Source organism: Brachypodium distachyon, chromosome 4 (genome assembly GCF_000005505.3).
Source record: "Brachypodium distachyon strain Bd21 chromosome 4, Brachypodium_distachyon_v3.0, whole genome shotgun sequence".
In the NCBI taxonomy this organism is placed as follows: domain Eukaryota; kingdom Viridiplantae; phylum Streptophyta; class Magnoliopsida; order Poales; family Poaceae; genus Brachypodium; species Brachypodium distachyon.
Window position 1 is genome coordinate 45,006,008 of NC_016134.3, and position 16,114 is coordinate 45,022,121.

At 41.8% G+C, this 16,114-nt stretch overlaps 3 protein-coding genes, 1 long non-coding RNA gene and 1 pseudogene across 4 annotated transcripts; 1 reads left to right on the top strand and 4 right to left on the bottom strand.

Annotated features, from left to right (window-relative positions):
- Positions 1–269: 269 nt before the first annotated feature.
- Positions 270–3,213, bottom strand: LOC112272489. The gene is made up of 2 exons (XR_002966330.1): positions 3,088–3,213; positions 270–842 (listed from the first exon to the last, which is right to left on the bottom strand). It is a non-coding gene; the product is annotated as an uncharacterized LOC112272489 (long non-coding RNA).
- On the bottom strand, positions 1,266–2,620 carry LOC100835766. The gene has a single exon (XM_003576936.3). The coding sequence runs from the start codon at positions 2,456–2,458 to the stop codon at positions 1,814–1,816; it is 645 nt and encodes a 214-aa protein (XP_003576984.1). The 5' UTR covers positions 2,459–2,620; the 3' UTR covers positions 1,266–1,813.
- A 3,966-nt stretch (positions 3,214–7,179) lies between the features above and the next one.
- Positions 7,180–8,762, top strand: LOC100836070 (probable indole-3-pyruvate monooxygenase YUCCA10). The gene is made up of 4 exons (XM_024463405.1): positions 7,180–7,791; positions 7,906–8,124; positions 8,214–8,336; positions 8,580–8,762. The coding sequence occupies exons 1-4, from the start codon at positions 7,180–7,182 to the stop codon at positions 8,760–8,762; spliced, it is 1,137 nt and encodes a 378-aa protein (XP_024319173.1).
- Positions 8,763–11,432: 2,670 nt separating this feature from the next.
- On the bottom strand, positions 11,433–12,361 carry LOC100843409 (photosystem I reaction center subunit N, chloroplastic). The gene is made up of 3 exons (XM_003578766.4): positions 12,073–12,361; positions 11,844–11,969; positions 11,433–11,716 (listed from the first exon to the last, which is right to left on the bottom strand). Exons 1-3 carry the CDS (start codon positions 12,283–12,285, stop codon positions 11,627–11,629), a joined length of 429 nt encoding a protein of 142 aa, XP_003578814.1. The 5' UTR covers positions 12,286–12,361; the 3' UTR covers positions 11,433–11,626.
- Positions 12,362–12,747: 386 nt separating this feature from the next.
- On the bottom strand, positions 12,748–14,970 carry LOC106866735 (annotated as a pseudogene).
- Between the last annotated feature and the right edge of the window lie 1,144 nt (positions 14,971–16,114).

Sequence of the window (16,114 nt, forward strand, 5' to 3'; positions counted from 1 at the left end):
TTGGTAGTTGCGTTAAATGGTTTCTGCTAGCATATTGGCAAGAAATTATGTACAGGTAAAATCTAGAGATTCATCACAACATTGCTTATAAGACGTAGTAAAGAAGGAAAAATTACATGACAACAGAGCTTCCATAGTCGATAAACTCTCGCCGGACTTATTTCCATCTAGTGATCGGCATCTTATTTGAAGTGTTTTTCCATGCTTATTTGCATTGTTTGATATTGAATTCATCCAATTTGGTGTACATTTGCATTGATTAAAAATACTAAACCGGCAAAAGAAGTACTTTACAGCAGATGCTATCTTTTTGCATTTCAATGCGACAAGGCACTTATTCTTCAATTCCTGGGGTTTGCGTGAGGAATCAAACAAGTACATTAGCTTTGCAAGGACCTTGTTGGCATCGACTTTGCACCAAAAGTACTCAGATTGAAGAAAGAAGAAGAAAAGAGAGAATAAGAGAAGGACCGAACAGTAAAAAAGACAGTCACGTGGCCACCGACTCCTCTCCATCGTCCCACAAAAAGCAGCACCTCTCCATTAGATGCTTCGTTCTGGCTTTGGATCCAAGAAAAGGGGAGAGAAAGGGGAAAGCAAGGTCGAGGGCGTTCCTAGGGGCAGATCTGGATCGACTGGGAAGAAGAGAAGAACTCCAACACATCGCCATCGTCAAGCTACCGAAGAAATTGCAGCTCTAGTCTGCCCCGGTCTCCTCCCTCTGCTTTCTCCTGCTTCCACTACATTGAGCAACGCCTGCAGCAACACCTCTTCGATGAAATCTTGGTGAAAAGTCCAGAACACACTTCCAATCTTTAGTTGTTTTGCTGATCTCGTTGTGCCTGTAATCAAGAACACCTCTGTTAGTAGCATCTTAGTATTTCCTGGTGCTTGTGCTTGTGAAGTTTTTAAGTTCAGAACTTTGTTGTTTTGCACCTTCATCTTATCACTTCAGATCAGCTATGATTGTGTTAATTTCAGTGTACTCCAGTAGTGTGTGTTTCAGTGTATAAATTCCCTACGAAAATAACAAAAACATAGCACAGCTTTTATTTCTTGATTTATTTTCCATATATGTCCTGCTCTTATTCTTGCTTCCCCTGTTTGATTATTGTTGGAACTGAGTAAATTTAGTAGTTAGCGTGTTCCTGTGTGTGTGGTTGCTTAATTCATAGTGTTTGAATCATTTAAGATTTCCTTGTCAAAATCTTGTTTATTTCAGTTTCCCTTTCATTTCAGTTATTGTTCACATCATTGAGAATTCAGAAACCAAATTTTGATTTGGCTGAGCTGTTCGAAACTAAACTCTGCTGGTACTTTGGTCCCTGAGAATGAACACGACAACTCTATATTATAACCAGATCATCTAGCTAGACATTTTACTTTGCTACTACCTCTGTTCATAAATAGACGATGGTTTGGACATGGGCACAATCTGCAGAAATGAGCTAGTTGGAAGTTGGAACAAGCTGCCTGCTGGTGATTTGAAACTCTGATAGAACCATCGAATTAATGGTGCTACTTAAAAATGTTGTGAGCAAGAGCTTCTAGACCTCTAGCAAGTGTACTGAATTACTTGATCACTGACTACTGAAGGACAAGTGTACGTTGCACACTCTTCTGTATAGTATACTGATCTTGTCAGGCAACGACCAAAATTACAAGCGTAATTCGATCTTCTGTATGTTTCCAGACATATAGGATCATTAGACTTTCTTCTTCTGTGTATATGCGAGGAATTCGATTGTACAGCAGACCAGCAAGAGAAACCAAACCACTGCTACTAGTATCAGGGATTGATGAGGAACTAGGACTAGGAGAGGGTGATGAAGTTCCTGAGGGAGCTGACGAGGCTGGGCGGCCAGTGCTTGGTGTCCCTGACGTATGCCAGGTCGGTGTAGTGCGGGTCGAGCAGGGTGGCGATGGCGAACTGGTTCTCGGCGAGCAGCGGCGCGTGCTTGTCGGCGTAGAGCGCGGCCGCCAGGGCCGCGTGGATCTCCGGGTAGCCCTTGAGCGCGACGGAGACGTCCTCCATCTCCGCGATGGACTCGTCGCGGTCGCCGATCTCGTACAGCACCAGCGCCCGCCCCACGCGCGCGTACTCGGAGAGGGCCAGGTCCTTGTACCCGCGCACCACCGCCGTGAAGGACGCCAGCGCCGACGGGAAGTCGCCCCGGGCCTGCAGGTCCCGGCCCAGGTCGAGGAGCCGCACGGCTTCCCCGACGCGGAGGGACAGGGCTGCGCTCGCCGCGCGCTCCGATTCGGTTGTTGGGTCGTAGGCGGCGGCGGGTGCTGATGCGGCGGCGGTGGAGGTGGTGGGCGGGATGAGGAGCAGGGGGAAGGTGGATAGCAGCAGTAGTTGCCTTCTCGATGGTGATGCGGCGGATGAGACGGCGGCGGGTGGCCGTGGGAGCGGGGTCGTCGTTCCGGCGGAGACGGAGGTCAAGGGCGGCGGCATTATTTTGGGGGGCGGGAGGGGGTTCGCGGCTCACATGCTCGCTGCGTTTCGTTTCTCGCGGAGCCGCAGAGAAGTTGAAGAGTAGAGGGAATGGGGATAAGGTTTTAGAGGACACACAAAATGTGCGTGTGTAGAAGAGAACCATTACAGGGAGCAGAAGAGAACCCGTTTCGACTGAAGAGATAGAACACCGTAAATAGGCAAGTATCTAACACTCGATAATCATGTTTAAAAATTTCAAAAAAAATCTAAAAAAAATCATATGTTGAGAGTTGATGTTATACAAGCATGCAAAATTTCAAGTTCAAAATCAAAAGCATTTGGAAGGAATTAAAAAGAAAAATTTACAATGAATAGTTTCAAACACTGAAAGACTGCTATTCATGCAGAATTTGTTTTTTTCGCTGCTACCAAACGAAATTGAGTTTGAACTTGAAATTTTACACATATATAAAACATCACTTTTCTAACACATGTGATTTTTTTGAGAATTTTTTGAACTTTTTTCGATAGAGTTTTCACAGTTTGCACCGTAGAAATGTTTTTCACCGGATACTTCGCCTAGTAAATATTATACGATAGAAAGTATAGACAAATTACAAAGATAGATAGAAAGATATAGTACTAACCGGCTCCGCCGGCAAAACTGAAATTTTTCCAGCAGCTAGATATTAGAAAGCCGCAGCAACATCTAACGACAGGATCACCCGAAGAAGCGCAGCCACCGTCAATAAAAGAAGCGATTGATACTAGGTGTGTGTGCGTACTGCAGAGGTGATCAGTAATCGGTTGTCAATTGCCAACCCAAGGGACAAGAAATTTGTGATGGGCCTTTTTCCTTAGGCTCAGTTAGGCTGTTTTTTATGCACTTGGTATATTTTTGCTGTGGCTACTTTGCTGGGCCTGGGCCAAACTGCTTCATTGCCATCCATGCACCCCTTCATTATATTGATTTTTGCGCCGTTTCTTACTCTTCAAAAATAACTTGTATTAATCCCATGGTGCTTTTTTGGTGGCCAAAGAAGAATCCGCCACTAGAGGGTAGCCTCCAATGGAGTCTCTATCGGTCCAAAAACTTGTTCGCGCTGGAATTTGACCAGACAATTTAGCAAAAGCAAATGAGCATAACGTAGTTCATATAATAATATGTGACCAAATTTCATACAATATTCTATCTAACATTTAAACCTTAAGAAATATCTTTGGACCTGCTGCTCCTGCCAAATTCAAATGAAATCCAGCAAAATTTGAATTTATCTTGTATTCATATGTCACTGACAGAAATTGGACCTGCTGTTCAACTCAGTTGCATCCAAGTGACCAAAATTTCATTGAACATGAGAACCTTCGACAAGAAAATATATCCGGTCATGCTGCTCTTGCTCGGGATTTACCTCCGATGCGAGTAGCTACTCACCCTGAAGTAGTAACCTTATGTAAAATCCCCAAGCAGTGCCATTTGCTTTTATTGCTTGTTTTACACTTATGACACATTGTCATATTGACATCATCATCATCCATGCCATCATGTTCAACTCAGTTTTCATACTAAACCTGCTTTTGTTTATGTTGATTATTGTTTTATCCAACATTTTGTTTGGATGGTCAACCTAAAGTATCAACTATAATATTGTTGTGGTGCCATCATCAACTTTGGTTTACAATAGCTCCTAAAGATTCATAATAGAATCATCTCCTTCTCTTGAGTTCAAACTCCAATTTATTTAAATTAAATCCCTTTCATAGATTTTCAAACAAGTTTCAAATGGATTCTGAAGTTAGTTCTTTACCCATTTGAAGAATTCAAAAGGAGTTTCTTATTTTCAAATTCTTCTCATTTCCTATTTTTAAAATGGTATTTGAAATTAAATCAAGAAAGGAAAGGTTAAACAAAAAAATTGGAAAAGGAAAGAAAACTGAAAATAAAAAAGAAAACAACCAAAATCTTACTCCTTTGGCCCGAGCTGGCCCACCTCTCTCTCTTCCTCCTTTGTTTTTTCTTCTTCCCGTACGGCAGCGCATCAGAGCTAGCCACGTCGGTTGTTCGACTGATGGGACGGCTAGGAAACTCCTCCTGAGGCCTATTTAAGGAGCCCCTCGGCCTCTCCTCTCCTTTGCCGAACTAGGAAACCCTAGGTTAGGGTTTCTTCTCCCCCTTCTTGCGCGGACCGCCGTCGCCTTGGTCTTCCACCTCCGCTTACATGTGTCGACGTCGATTCCGATCGAACCACAACAAGCCGAGCTCGTCAACACATGTGTGTTCATATTCTTCTTTAGTTCATAGCCTTTATTTACAGGTCCAGTTCATGCAATCTTTCGATGATCATTTCAACACAAATTCACATGTTTTCATCTCCACGTCTTAGGCACGGTATTCATAATACTTTTAGTCAATTATAGTAGGTATTTTTTGTGTGTGTCATGCACCCCTGCCTATTAAGTTGGTATTTATTTCTATTTATTGGAAAGTGCACACATTAGATCATTAGTGTGTGTGCATTTCATATGGCAGTATGGCACCACATATCTCCATAGAAATATTCTACATTCAAAAAATGTATTAATACATGGCCTAAACATAGTACCATCAATATATTAACGAATTAAATTGTATATGCATATATAAAGTAGCTATTGTTATAATCTATACCAGTAGTTTTTTTTAATTACTTGCAAGCAACACATAATGATCTCTTTTACAGAAGTGTATTAGCAACATACAACAAAAGCAACCATTTTGACATACTTTCTAGGTTGCGTGGAATGCAAAGGAAAGAGGTACGCTCCTAAACCTCTTGTTGTTACACATATTTACCTAAATTTGAGCTTTGGGTTAGATTTTATTAAATAAATCAAGTTAATCCAAACTAGAAGATGTAAATTGTACGTGTATCTCAATTCTTCAATATTACCAGACCATGTATATATTACACTTAATTAACAATTTTCACACTTCCATTACAAATCTATAGTGATGACTTGCATGACATTTTTATCCCTATTTATTTGAATGCACGTATTAAATCATTATTGTGTGTACGTTCATATGACACCATTTATACGTATCCATTTCAATATTCTAAGCATTGAATAGGGCGTGGTGTATACTCTAGTGACATCTCCCTGTAACCAAAAGTATACATAGACGTTAATACATCACTACTTAATATATGTATATATGGTGTCATATCACTATAGTACGCACCACACCATGCATATTCAATTGCCAAGATATTGGGATGGATACTACAGATATATATGGTTTCAAATGAATGCACACACAGTATTTAATACATGCACTCAGATAAACATGAGTAAAAGTGTATTCACTTTCTTTTTATAAGAATAAACACATGCAAGTGATCACTGCATCTTTTTATAAGAAATAAACACACTACCATAGTAGCGATTAGATTTGTATGCATATGTAATAGGTCCTATTGACATCTAAATCTAAAACTTTAGCTTTATTTAACTTTCAAAGAACATGCACAATCTTCATAGAGTGGTCCATTTAACTTGCAAGGAAGATACTCACTACGGTTTGTTAAAGGGACTGCTTTATGAAGATATATAGTTTGTTACAAAAAATGATCACTTTATGAAGAGAGTCTGTTCCTTGCAAATTAAATGGATCACTTTATGTAAAGTGTGTGTTCCTTGTAAGCTAAATGGACCATGAAGCATGTAAAGTACATACTTTACGTAAAGTACATAAACAAAGAATGTAAAATACATAATTTACATAAAGTGCGTAAAGTAGGTACATAAAGTACGTAAAGCACCTACTTTACATAAAGTGCGTAAAGTAGGTACATAAAGTACGTAAATCACCTATTTTACATAAAGTGCGTAAAGTAGGTACATAAAGTATTCATACTCAAGTATGAATACTTTATGTAAAGTAAGTATACTTTACATATTTTATTTATGTGCTTTACATGCTTTATGGTCCATTTAGTTATACTAAGAAACAAACACTTTACATAAAGTGGTCAATTTAACTTGCAAGGAACACACTCTCTTCACAAAGTGTGCTCCCTTTTACAAACTATGATGAGTAACATATACAAAAGTAGTTGTTTCTAAAGCAACATACTTTCCAAGCTGTGTGAAAGACGCAAAACGAGGTGTTACACATATCAGAAAGCAAGGAGTTTCTAGATTAGCATCAGTTCGTAAAGGCTAGCTATTTCTATAAGGAAAGATGGCAGGAGCTTCGCCGTTCATTATTGAAGGAAAAGAGTGCAGCTAACCTTGGTTATTAAGGTAAAAAATAGCTGTTATAGATATGTTTCCCATTTATTTTTATGGGAGCTTGTTTAATGTTTTGGATATTTTACCGCTACCAATTAAACCAAGAATTATTATGAAGGTGGTTGTTTTCACGATCTTATTATATCTACGCATTTGTTTGAAACAAACTTCTTAAATCGGAAGTTTGTGCTTTGCTCATATCCACCACCGTATATATCCTTCCCAATTTCTTATATAAAATTATACCACTCCTGTCTATAAAAATTGTATAATTCGGCCATATGTGTACAACAATGTCATCCATATCAAGACGGAAAAAAACTGAAGATAATGTAGTAACAGCTAAGACTATAGATATAAATAGTCATAGATGTTGCACAAAAACATAGCAATAGGAGGAAAACATTGAGCATAGTAACATCAGTATATTGATTCCCACATTTCCCATATCTTCAAAAATTTCCATGGATATGGTGGAAGTCTTGATTGTTGGAGCAGGTCCATCTGGTCTCTCCACAGCAGCATGCCTCAGCAAATTCTCCATACCATATGTCATTGTCGAGCGTGAAGATTGTATTGCATCGTTGTGGCACAAACACACATATGATTTCCTCAAGCTCCACATCGCAAAAGAGTTTTGCGAACTACCACACATGTCATACCCGACAGATGCACCGACTTACATTCCCAAAAAAGATTTTCTGAGGTATGTGGACGACTATGTTGAGCACTTTAATATCATCCCGAAGTTTAACACTTCTGTTGAGTCGTGCATATATGATGAGGCAAGAAAACGTTGGGTTATCTTGGCACGTGACAAAGTGAACGGCACGATTCTAGATTATGCATCTAGGTTCTTGGTTGTTGCAACAGGAGAAAATAGTGTGAGTAACATTCCAGAGATCATTGGTCTACAAAGCTTCCCTGGTGAAACTATCCACTCTTCAAGTTACAAGTCAGGAAATGATTATGTTGGGAAAAGTGTGCTTGTTGTTGGATCTGGAAACTCTGGATTTGAGATTGCTTATGACCTTGCGGTCCATGGAGCCAAAACTTCCATCACCATTCGGAGCCCGGTATGTATCGACAAGTCCATAGCGATATTTTTGTTACTACTTGGTATAAACTCATTATATTTTTCTTAACTTGTTCTTACATGTGTTATTATGAAGATGCATGTTATGAGAAAGGAGTTGATCCACTTGGGGATGGTACTAGCAAAGTGGCACATTCCACTGAAATTTGTAGATTTCATTCTCATGGTCCTTGCCTATTTATTGTTTGGTGATCTATCTAAGTATGGAATTGTGAGGCCTCGTATGGGGCCACTCCTTCTAAAAGCAAAAACTGGTCGCTCTGCCGTTATAGATGTTGGCACCACCGAGCTAATTAAAAAGGGAGATATAAAGGTGAGAGCACACTGGTATCATAAACTACTAATATACACATACGTACTACATGGCAAAAGTGATAAGATCCGGTAATCATTATATGGCAGGTGGTTGGTCCAATATCTCACATTCGAGGTGATCTCGTAGAGTTTGAGGATGCAAATGAAAGATGCTATGACACCATTGTGTTCGCGACAGGATACAAAAGTAATGTCAATATGTGGCTCAAGGTATATAACCATTAGTTACGATTTACTTAGAACTGCATCATTACTTCCCTATTATTAAGCGTTTGAAATATAAAATATCCAAGAATTATGCATAGTTAAGTTAGGTTGTCTAGCTTCAAAAGGACGTGAGCTTATGGGGTTATATATAGTTACACATATTCTTCAAGTCTTACTAGAAACATTTTACCATGTCCCTATATTTTTTGGAATTATTCTAAGAATTATGTTATTGAAAAAATGCAGAATGATATGGGTATGCTAAATAACGATGGCATGCCCAAAAATGACTTCCCCAACCATTGGAAAGGTGCAAAAGGACTCTACTGCGTTGGGCTTGGAAGGAGGGGATTGGCTGGTGTTGCAAAAGATGCCAATATGGTTGCTAATGACATCCATGACACCATAGAAATGATGTCCTTTAATTAGCTTCTCCAAAATGCTTATAGATCATTCCCCCCTGATTGTCCTAAGCAAGAAGTTGTTTTGTTTGGTGTTGATCAGTCTTTCTTTTGTAATAATGGTATCTTCAAATAAGTACTATGGAAGTGTGATTTTATTGTGGTATTTATCCTTATCATTGCATCCTTGTTGTGTTGATTCCGCTTGTTAGACCACATGTAAATATTTCAAGTGGTAAACCATATGTCATGGTTGTCTGTATCGCCTCATCTAAAGGCCTGTATATTTAGGTTGGATTAATCTTCTTTCCTTTATCAAGAAACCTCTTATGAATCGTATAGGCTTCTTCAAAGCATTTAGTTTTCTGGATGTATCCGGTGCTATCTAGGTGTATTTTCCTTGCCAATCTCTTTCAGCAAAGTATATTGGCTGCATACATAACAAACATCATCAGTTTCTTATTAATGGTTTACTACACTCAACAAAGTGCCTTTTTGGATTGGAAACTGATGATGTTTTGGATGGATGTAATATGCTTTACTTCTAAGAAACCTCTTTCAATTTTCATAAGCTTTTTCGAAAAGCACTTGGGCTTTCTGGATGTATCCTACATTTGTTGTACTACTTTATCTCGGGAAAGTATATTGTTGTGACGTATAAGAAACATCATCCGTTTCTATGTTACCACCTTTTCCTTAATCTCATTCTCCTTTAGGTGTTGTCTAGGTGCATTTGCCTTACCAATCTCTTTCAGCAAAGTATATTGGGTGCATATCTAACAAACTTTGGCAGTTTCTAATTCATGGTTACTACACTCAACAAAGTGTTCATGCTTTTCTTCACTTTTCGAATTCAACAAGGTATAGTCACAAGTGAAGGAATATAGGTTTTGGGTGGATTTAATACACTTTACTTCTATAAGATATCTCTTCCAAATTCTACAAGCTTTGTCGAAAAGTACATGACTATCTCTGACAATGTATCCTACATTTTGTCGTACTAATTTGTTTCTGAAAAGTATATTGGTGTGATGCATAATATAAGAAACATCATCAGTTTCCATGTGACCAATTTTTCCTTAATCTCATGCTTCTTCAAGTGCTAGCTGTTACTTCACTTTTTTTTTAAAGGAGGGCATCCTCCGGTCTCTGCATCAATGGATGCACACAGCCAACTGTTGTTACTTCACTTATCTTGCTTTATGCACTTTTCTAAGATGACTAGACATCCACGGAAAAGGCGAGGAAACGTGAACCATTTTTGAGACAATAGAACACTAGGCCATATAAGCCACGCAATCGTAGTAGCCGTAGAGGACCCAGAGAATCCAAAGAAATCTTTTCGTGTTTACAAGAAACAAGCAAGAAACTTCTCGCCTGCGCTGGAATTTGATCGGAGTGGGACAAAGGAGCAGAGCGCCGTTGTGGAGATTACTGCGGGCGCTGCTCTGCAGTTGTTTTGGTCTGTTGTCCAAGGATCCCCCTGAAAAGACATTGTATATACAGTACGCATGAAATGTATGGAAATGTACCAATTATGTATGCAGTGTATGGTTGATAGTTTCACATATATTCCTCTTAATTAGTATAGTTCATAAAACATCTGGATGCAGAATTCTTTTGAGCAGGACAGAGCTACATTGAGGCAGATGTAGGCCGTCGCCGGCCACCTATCCAAAGGAAAGAATTACTCCCTCGGTCCCAAAATAAGTAACGTGGATTTGTATATGAATATATACAAATCCAAGTCACTTATTTTGGGACGGAGGGAGTACATAAAAATGAGTATATGGTGGCCAAAATATCACAAGAAGTTGGGCCCTGGAATTACTAGTAGGCCACAAAACAATTATCAGCACATTGAAATTTCTGGCCAATTTCCCAAACTGATCATGTGTCATCAAGAGTTTCAGAGCGACGTACGTGCTATCAGAGTTTCATAGCGAGTTCTCTCCTCTCCTTAGACTGTGTGGTGCCCTTCTCTGTGTGATCTAAGCCGCTGCATCACGCCTATTACGCCCCTAAAGCATGCCTGGTATTGTGGTAAACTATGATAATCTTATTTGTTCAATCAGCTTTTGCCCCTAAGTAGCCTTCCAAATTAGAATCAATGGAATATGGAGCAGCTAACAGAGGTGACACCATTCAGCTATGGCATGGTAAATGGAATATGAAGCCACTCAGGCAAAATTTCCACAGCTATTTTCTTTCTGTAAGAAGCCTGGCATCTCTATTATGCAAGCTAAGCAGCATATGGAGAATGATAATTATGATCTATTCCACAATCCTCTCTCGATGATTGCTGCTGATCAGTATCAAGAGGTATATGACATTATTAATGCTATTACCTCTGATGAGAAGGATGTCTGGTCATTTCCCTGGAGTGGAAATAAATATAGAACTTATAAAGTGTATACTGCATCAAGTCACCTGCCACGGTTCGATAACATCGACGAAACCTTCTGTAAGTTCCACGAGAGAACTTGATTACCTATAGCTTGTACTGGCATGGTAAGAAGTTTGTCTTATATTTGCATCATTAGTTTTTTTTTGTAACTTCTGTCACTTAATAAATCTCGGAATTCAAATATTGCCTATTATATATTTCCAGCAGAATTCGGTGAAACGTGTCTCTAGTATTTCTTGGCAGGAGATGATCTGACGGATGCTTGCGTTCTGGAGGAGGACGGGACGAGAATACAAGATACAGGCACGTAAGTACCCAGGTGAAAATAGGATTTCCACTTGATGATAAGAATACAAGGCGGACGGACGACAAGTTAACATCCAAAACATTTCTGCAGTTTTTCACATCTTCTAGGTACAAACGCTGGCATGCCACATACACACGCATCACAATATCAGCACCCGGCCGGCATATTCGTATCATCTTCACCATTTCCAGAAGACGTTGGATCCGCACTTGTACTTCTCCTTGCCCTCGCACTCGATCTCCAGGTCGTCACTGATGAACGGCACTTTCTGTAAACCACACATAAAGAACATGATCAGAGATCAGAATCCATCCGGGCCGGGATTCCAAGCAAAACTGCACATTATATGCTTACAGTTCCAGGTTAATTAATCGTGTGATCAGATTAGAATTTACCTTCTGCTTGGCAAGGTCCTGGCAGCCGGTGAAGTTGTAGGGGAACTTGCAGCTGCCGAACTGCACGGTGTATGCCCGGGCGAAGTTGGCGCCGCTGGTTGCCGCCCTCTTCTTGTCGTTCAGCTCCTGATCATCATAAATCACACGCAGAAAACACCCAAAATGATCACCAATTCACTTCACTCCAACACCTTCAATTCCCAGAAAAAACACACAGGTATATGCGTACCTTGTTGAGCTTGCTCTTCTCGAGGTACTCGTCGAAGACGCTGGCCCTGGCGGACCCGGAGGCGCCGGCAGTAACGGCGATAACGGCCGCCAGGCCGAGGAGCGCCGACCGCCGGTCCTTGACCTGCACGCGCTTCGCCGAGAAGGCGGCGGCGGTTTGCGGCACCGCCGCGGCGGGCTTGAGACCGACCACGCTGGAGTTCACGCCGGCCATGATTATACTCTTGAGTTTTCTTGATTAGTTTTGTGTGTGTGTGTTGTGTTTGGTTGGCAACAGGAGAAGGGGGTGTCTGGTGATGGTTTTGTTTTTGATCTGTGGAGGGAAACTTGGGGCTCTGTGGTGGGCGTGTGGATAGGGTGAGGCTTGCTTCCATCCCATTGGCTGGCATTGGCGCCACCGTGGCTCCCGTTTATCCAAATGGGCTTGGGTCCCATGTGACACGTGGCGGTATCCCCCTGGCCATTCTGATCTTGAGGTGGAGATAAATTCCACACTTAGATCGATGAAAATAACAGTGTACAGTACTCTCTCTGGCCCATACGAATATTCTTATCTCAAATTTGCCCAAAAATAGATGTATCGATTGTTAAAAAACGTCTATATACATTTTATATTTTGACAAGAATTATGGAAAGGAGAGAGTACCAAAATGGCTCGGTTCAGCATGCATGAAACAACCAGAAGAACCATATTAATTCTGAACATTGATCTGCTTCAGTCTATGCAACAGTAGGGTGTGCTTAATTCAGCGTCAAAAAAGAACTCTGAAGCAGACAATGTTACAATTCCTGATGATAGCAGCGCCATGATCTAAATTAAGCTGTCAAACTCAACACGGTGCTGCATCGATCTAAACGAAGAAAATATGGAGCCCGTCTCTAAACAAAACCTGTACACCTTATAATTGATGCCAACATATGCAAAAGACTAACATACAGACTCTGACAACTGATGCATACAACCCATATGTGGCAAAAAGACTAGCAGCTGCAAAATGTAACTACCAAAGCTTAGGAGATTCAGACATCTGTATGCTGCCTCTTCACAGAGCATCTAACCATCAAGAGCAACCTCAACAGTCAACAAAACTGCTCTAGTACCATCTTATGATTAACTCAACTCAAACTCGCATCGATGCCAGTAAATAGGGAGCTCCAGTTGCTGCTCGGGTTCTTCAGCGGCTGAGGTTGACGGTCATTCCCTCACTCCCTGACATCCTGGAGTTGTTCTAAGATATGGGAGCTCGCAAGCATGAATTGAAAATAATGAGAGATTCCTTCTCGATACAGACAAAAACTTGTAGTACTAAACTGGCCTAAGATATTGAAATGACTGAAAAATCTACAGGGTCCAAAGAAATTAGTTCCTGAACAACATGATCAAGAAAGAAATTAACTGCAAGTTGGATTCATGAATGCTCGTAGTTAATAATTTAGCTAAACGTGGTTCTGCTGTACTTTACCAGTGGGACGCCACATTTACTTGGTTCAGTGAACTCCATGAATGAGTAAAGACCTTGCTTACCTGAAATAAACTATTCTGCTCGCCTTGAATAATACTCCGAAAGAACTATTATCTTTTTTGCTCCGAAAGAACTAGAATTAGTATATACAGTGGACAAGGAACAATTGATGAAATGATGAAAGTAATAGGAGAATGAAAGCTGCTATGAAGCAAGCAGTTAGTGTGAGAAGAATCGAAGCGCTCCTTTATTCAGACAAAGGGACAAGTTAGTAAAGAGTTCATTCATTATGAGCTAGACAGGCAGCGTTCAAGCTGGTAATAGACTGAAGCTTCCGTCTAGGATTCTAGCTAGCTAACAGTGTACAAGACACCCTAGAAATTAAATTAAATCAATGAAGAAAACTAAATGCGTAATGCAATTGTAGAAGCACAGATACAAATGGAAGGAAGGAGATGGAATACTAAATGTGACAACAGTAGGCTTCTCACCTATGTGTACCATCAAGTCAAGGATATCCTGTGCCTCTTTTACCCTTCCTTCTGCGCATAGGTTGTGCATTATTGAATTGAAGAACACAACATCAGGAGGACGCATACCTTTATTCATCATTTCAGCAACCAATTCCTTCACTTTCACCAAATCACCATGTGTACAAAAACCCTGAATTAGGGTATTATAAACTGCCGCATTCGGTCGTACTCCTATACCAATCATCTGAATAAATTTATCTACAGAAATATCCATCCTACCCATTTTGCAAAACCCATTTATTACGATTGAGTAGGTGAATACATCTGGACTCACTCCGTGTTTGCGCATTTCTTCAAACAGAAGTATAGTTTCATCCATCTTTCCAGATTTAGTATATGCATGAATCAGTCTGTTGAAAACACAACAGCTAAGTAGAGCACCGTCTCTTGCCATGCAGTCAATGTGATTTATCAAATCCACTAAGCATCCTTCAGTGGCATACCCAAGGAGCAGAATATTCTACGAGCCCATACCGGGTTTCAGGCCCTTCTTAGCCATGGAATAAAATATCTTTGCGGCTTCTTCGCTTCTTCCATGTTTGCAAAGGTAGGACATAAGAAATCTATAAGTAGTTCATCCGGTGTAACACTCTGACTTGCCATCTCTTTGAACACCCGAACCGCTTCCTTCCAATGGCCCTGAGAGGAATAACCATGGATGATGCTATTATATGTGCAAGTCTTGGGCACAACACCATCATCAACCATTTGACGAAGGACCAACTCTGCCTTGTCGATGGCTCCGGCCTTGTACACCGCATCGATAACCAAGTTATATGTCACCACATCAGGCGCAACCCCTTGTCGCACCATCTCATGGAACAGATTGCATGCCTTGCTTACTTGTCCTTCCTTAAAGAAGCCTTTGATGACTTTGTTATACGGCACCACGTCGGGGGTGCATCACAGCTCGGGCATCCAGCGAGGCAGCACGCACAAAGCCTCATCTGCCCGATTCGCGTGGCAAAGTCACTTTTGGAGGGCGCTGAAGACGATCCTGCTCGCCCCCAGGCCCGACCTGAGGTAACGGGTAAAGAAGGCGAGCGACAGGTCCGGGCGGCGCGCGCGGCAGCAGCAGTCCATGAGGATGCCATAGGTGCAGGCTGTGGCCGGCGCCACCCGTGGGCCGACGCCTTGGGAGATGCAGGCGTCGGACGGCCGCGCGCGGGCGATGGAGACAAGAAGGTTGTTCAGGGGGGCGCTCGTCCACCGGAGTGGCCTGCCGCATCAATTTGTCGAACAAGTGGTGTGCGTCCTTCGCGGTGAGCGTCCGGAAGCGCGCACGCTGCGTGGCGGCCGCGAAGGCTACATGGGGTCTCCATGGGCGCGAGGGAGGCGATGTAGTGGTGGTGGAGAAGGAGGAGGAGCAATGGCGGCTGCGGAGGCGGATGGGGAACATCTGCGTGGTGGTAGGGAGGCGAGGACCGCGAGCGCGAGGCATGATCTTGGTGCTGCGCTTCGTTCCTGGGTTTTTTCGCAGAAGAGCCCCGGTTGCGAGTTGCCACAGGAGGTCTCGGGCTCGTAAATAGTCCCACACGGCTAGCGGTGATTTATGTCGCCGGACACGATCGCGCGTGTTCATAACCCTAGATGTTTTTTTTTATTTTTAAATGTAGGATCCAGAAATACGCCGAATTTATCCATTAGCAGTGAGCAAACACAGCCACTGAAGACTCCGAAATACGAACAGGTCCTTGGACTTTGCAGAAAGGATTCTTGAAGGGGAAGAAGAAATGTCCTCAACTCCCAATCGGCGCTCTACTCGCCGTCGTCGGGGACTATACCACTTGGGACGACAAAGTCATTGCTGCTGACTGCTGCGACCACCAACCGGGGGATGAACTGTCTCCAAATCGGCACTCTGGTCAGGAGGAAAAGATTTGGTCGCGCTTCGACCAAAAGACACAGAGGTATGACGGGAGCCGGCGGTCGATTGCCGGCACCATAGCTCCTCCACGATGACCACTGCTGATGAGCTGGACCACAAGAGGAAATCTTCAGCCCACTTTCATAGTCTCATCGGAGAGCCACCACCATGATGACTCCA

What these genes read in the sequence shown, in the direction of transcription:
- LOC100835766 (XM_003576936.3), bottom strand. Translation starts at nt 2,458, where the DNA reads ATGCCGCCGCCCTTGACCTCCGTCTCCGCCGGAACGACGACCCCGCTC.
- LOC100836070 (XM_024463405.1), top strand. Translation starts at nt 7,180, where the DNA reads ATGGATATGGTGGAAGTCTTGATTGTTGGAGCAGGTCCATCTGGTCTC. An exon ending in CCATCACCATTCGGAGCCCG is followed by an intron (nt 7,792 to 7,905) that starts GTATGTATCGAC and finishes GTTATGAGAAAG; the next exon opens with GAGTTGATCCACTTGGGGAT. An exon ending in TTAAAAAGGGAGATATAAAG is followed by an intron (nt 8,125 to 8,213) that starts GTGAGAGCACAC and finishes ATTATATGGCAG; the next exon opens with GTGGTTGGTCCAATATCTCA.
- LOC100843409 (XM_003578766.4), bottom strand. Translation starts at nt 12,285, where the DNA reads ATGGCCGGCGTGAACTCCAGCGTGGTCGGTCTCAAGCCCGCCGCGGCG. An exon ending in AGAAGAGCAAGCTCAACAAG is followed by an intron (nt 11,970 to 12,072) that starts GTACGCATATAC and finishes TATGATGATCAG; the next exon opens with GAGCTGAACGACAAGAAGAG. An exon ending in AGGACCTTGCCAAGCAGAAG is followed by an intron (nt 11,717 to 11,843) that starts GTAAATTCTAAT and finishes TGTGGTTTACAG; the next exon opens with AAAGTGCCGTTCATCAGTGA.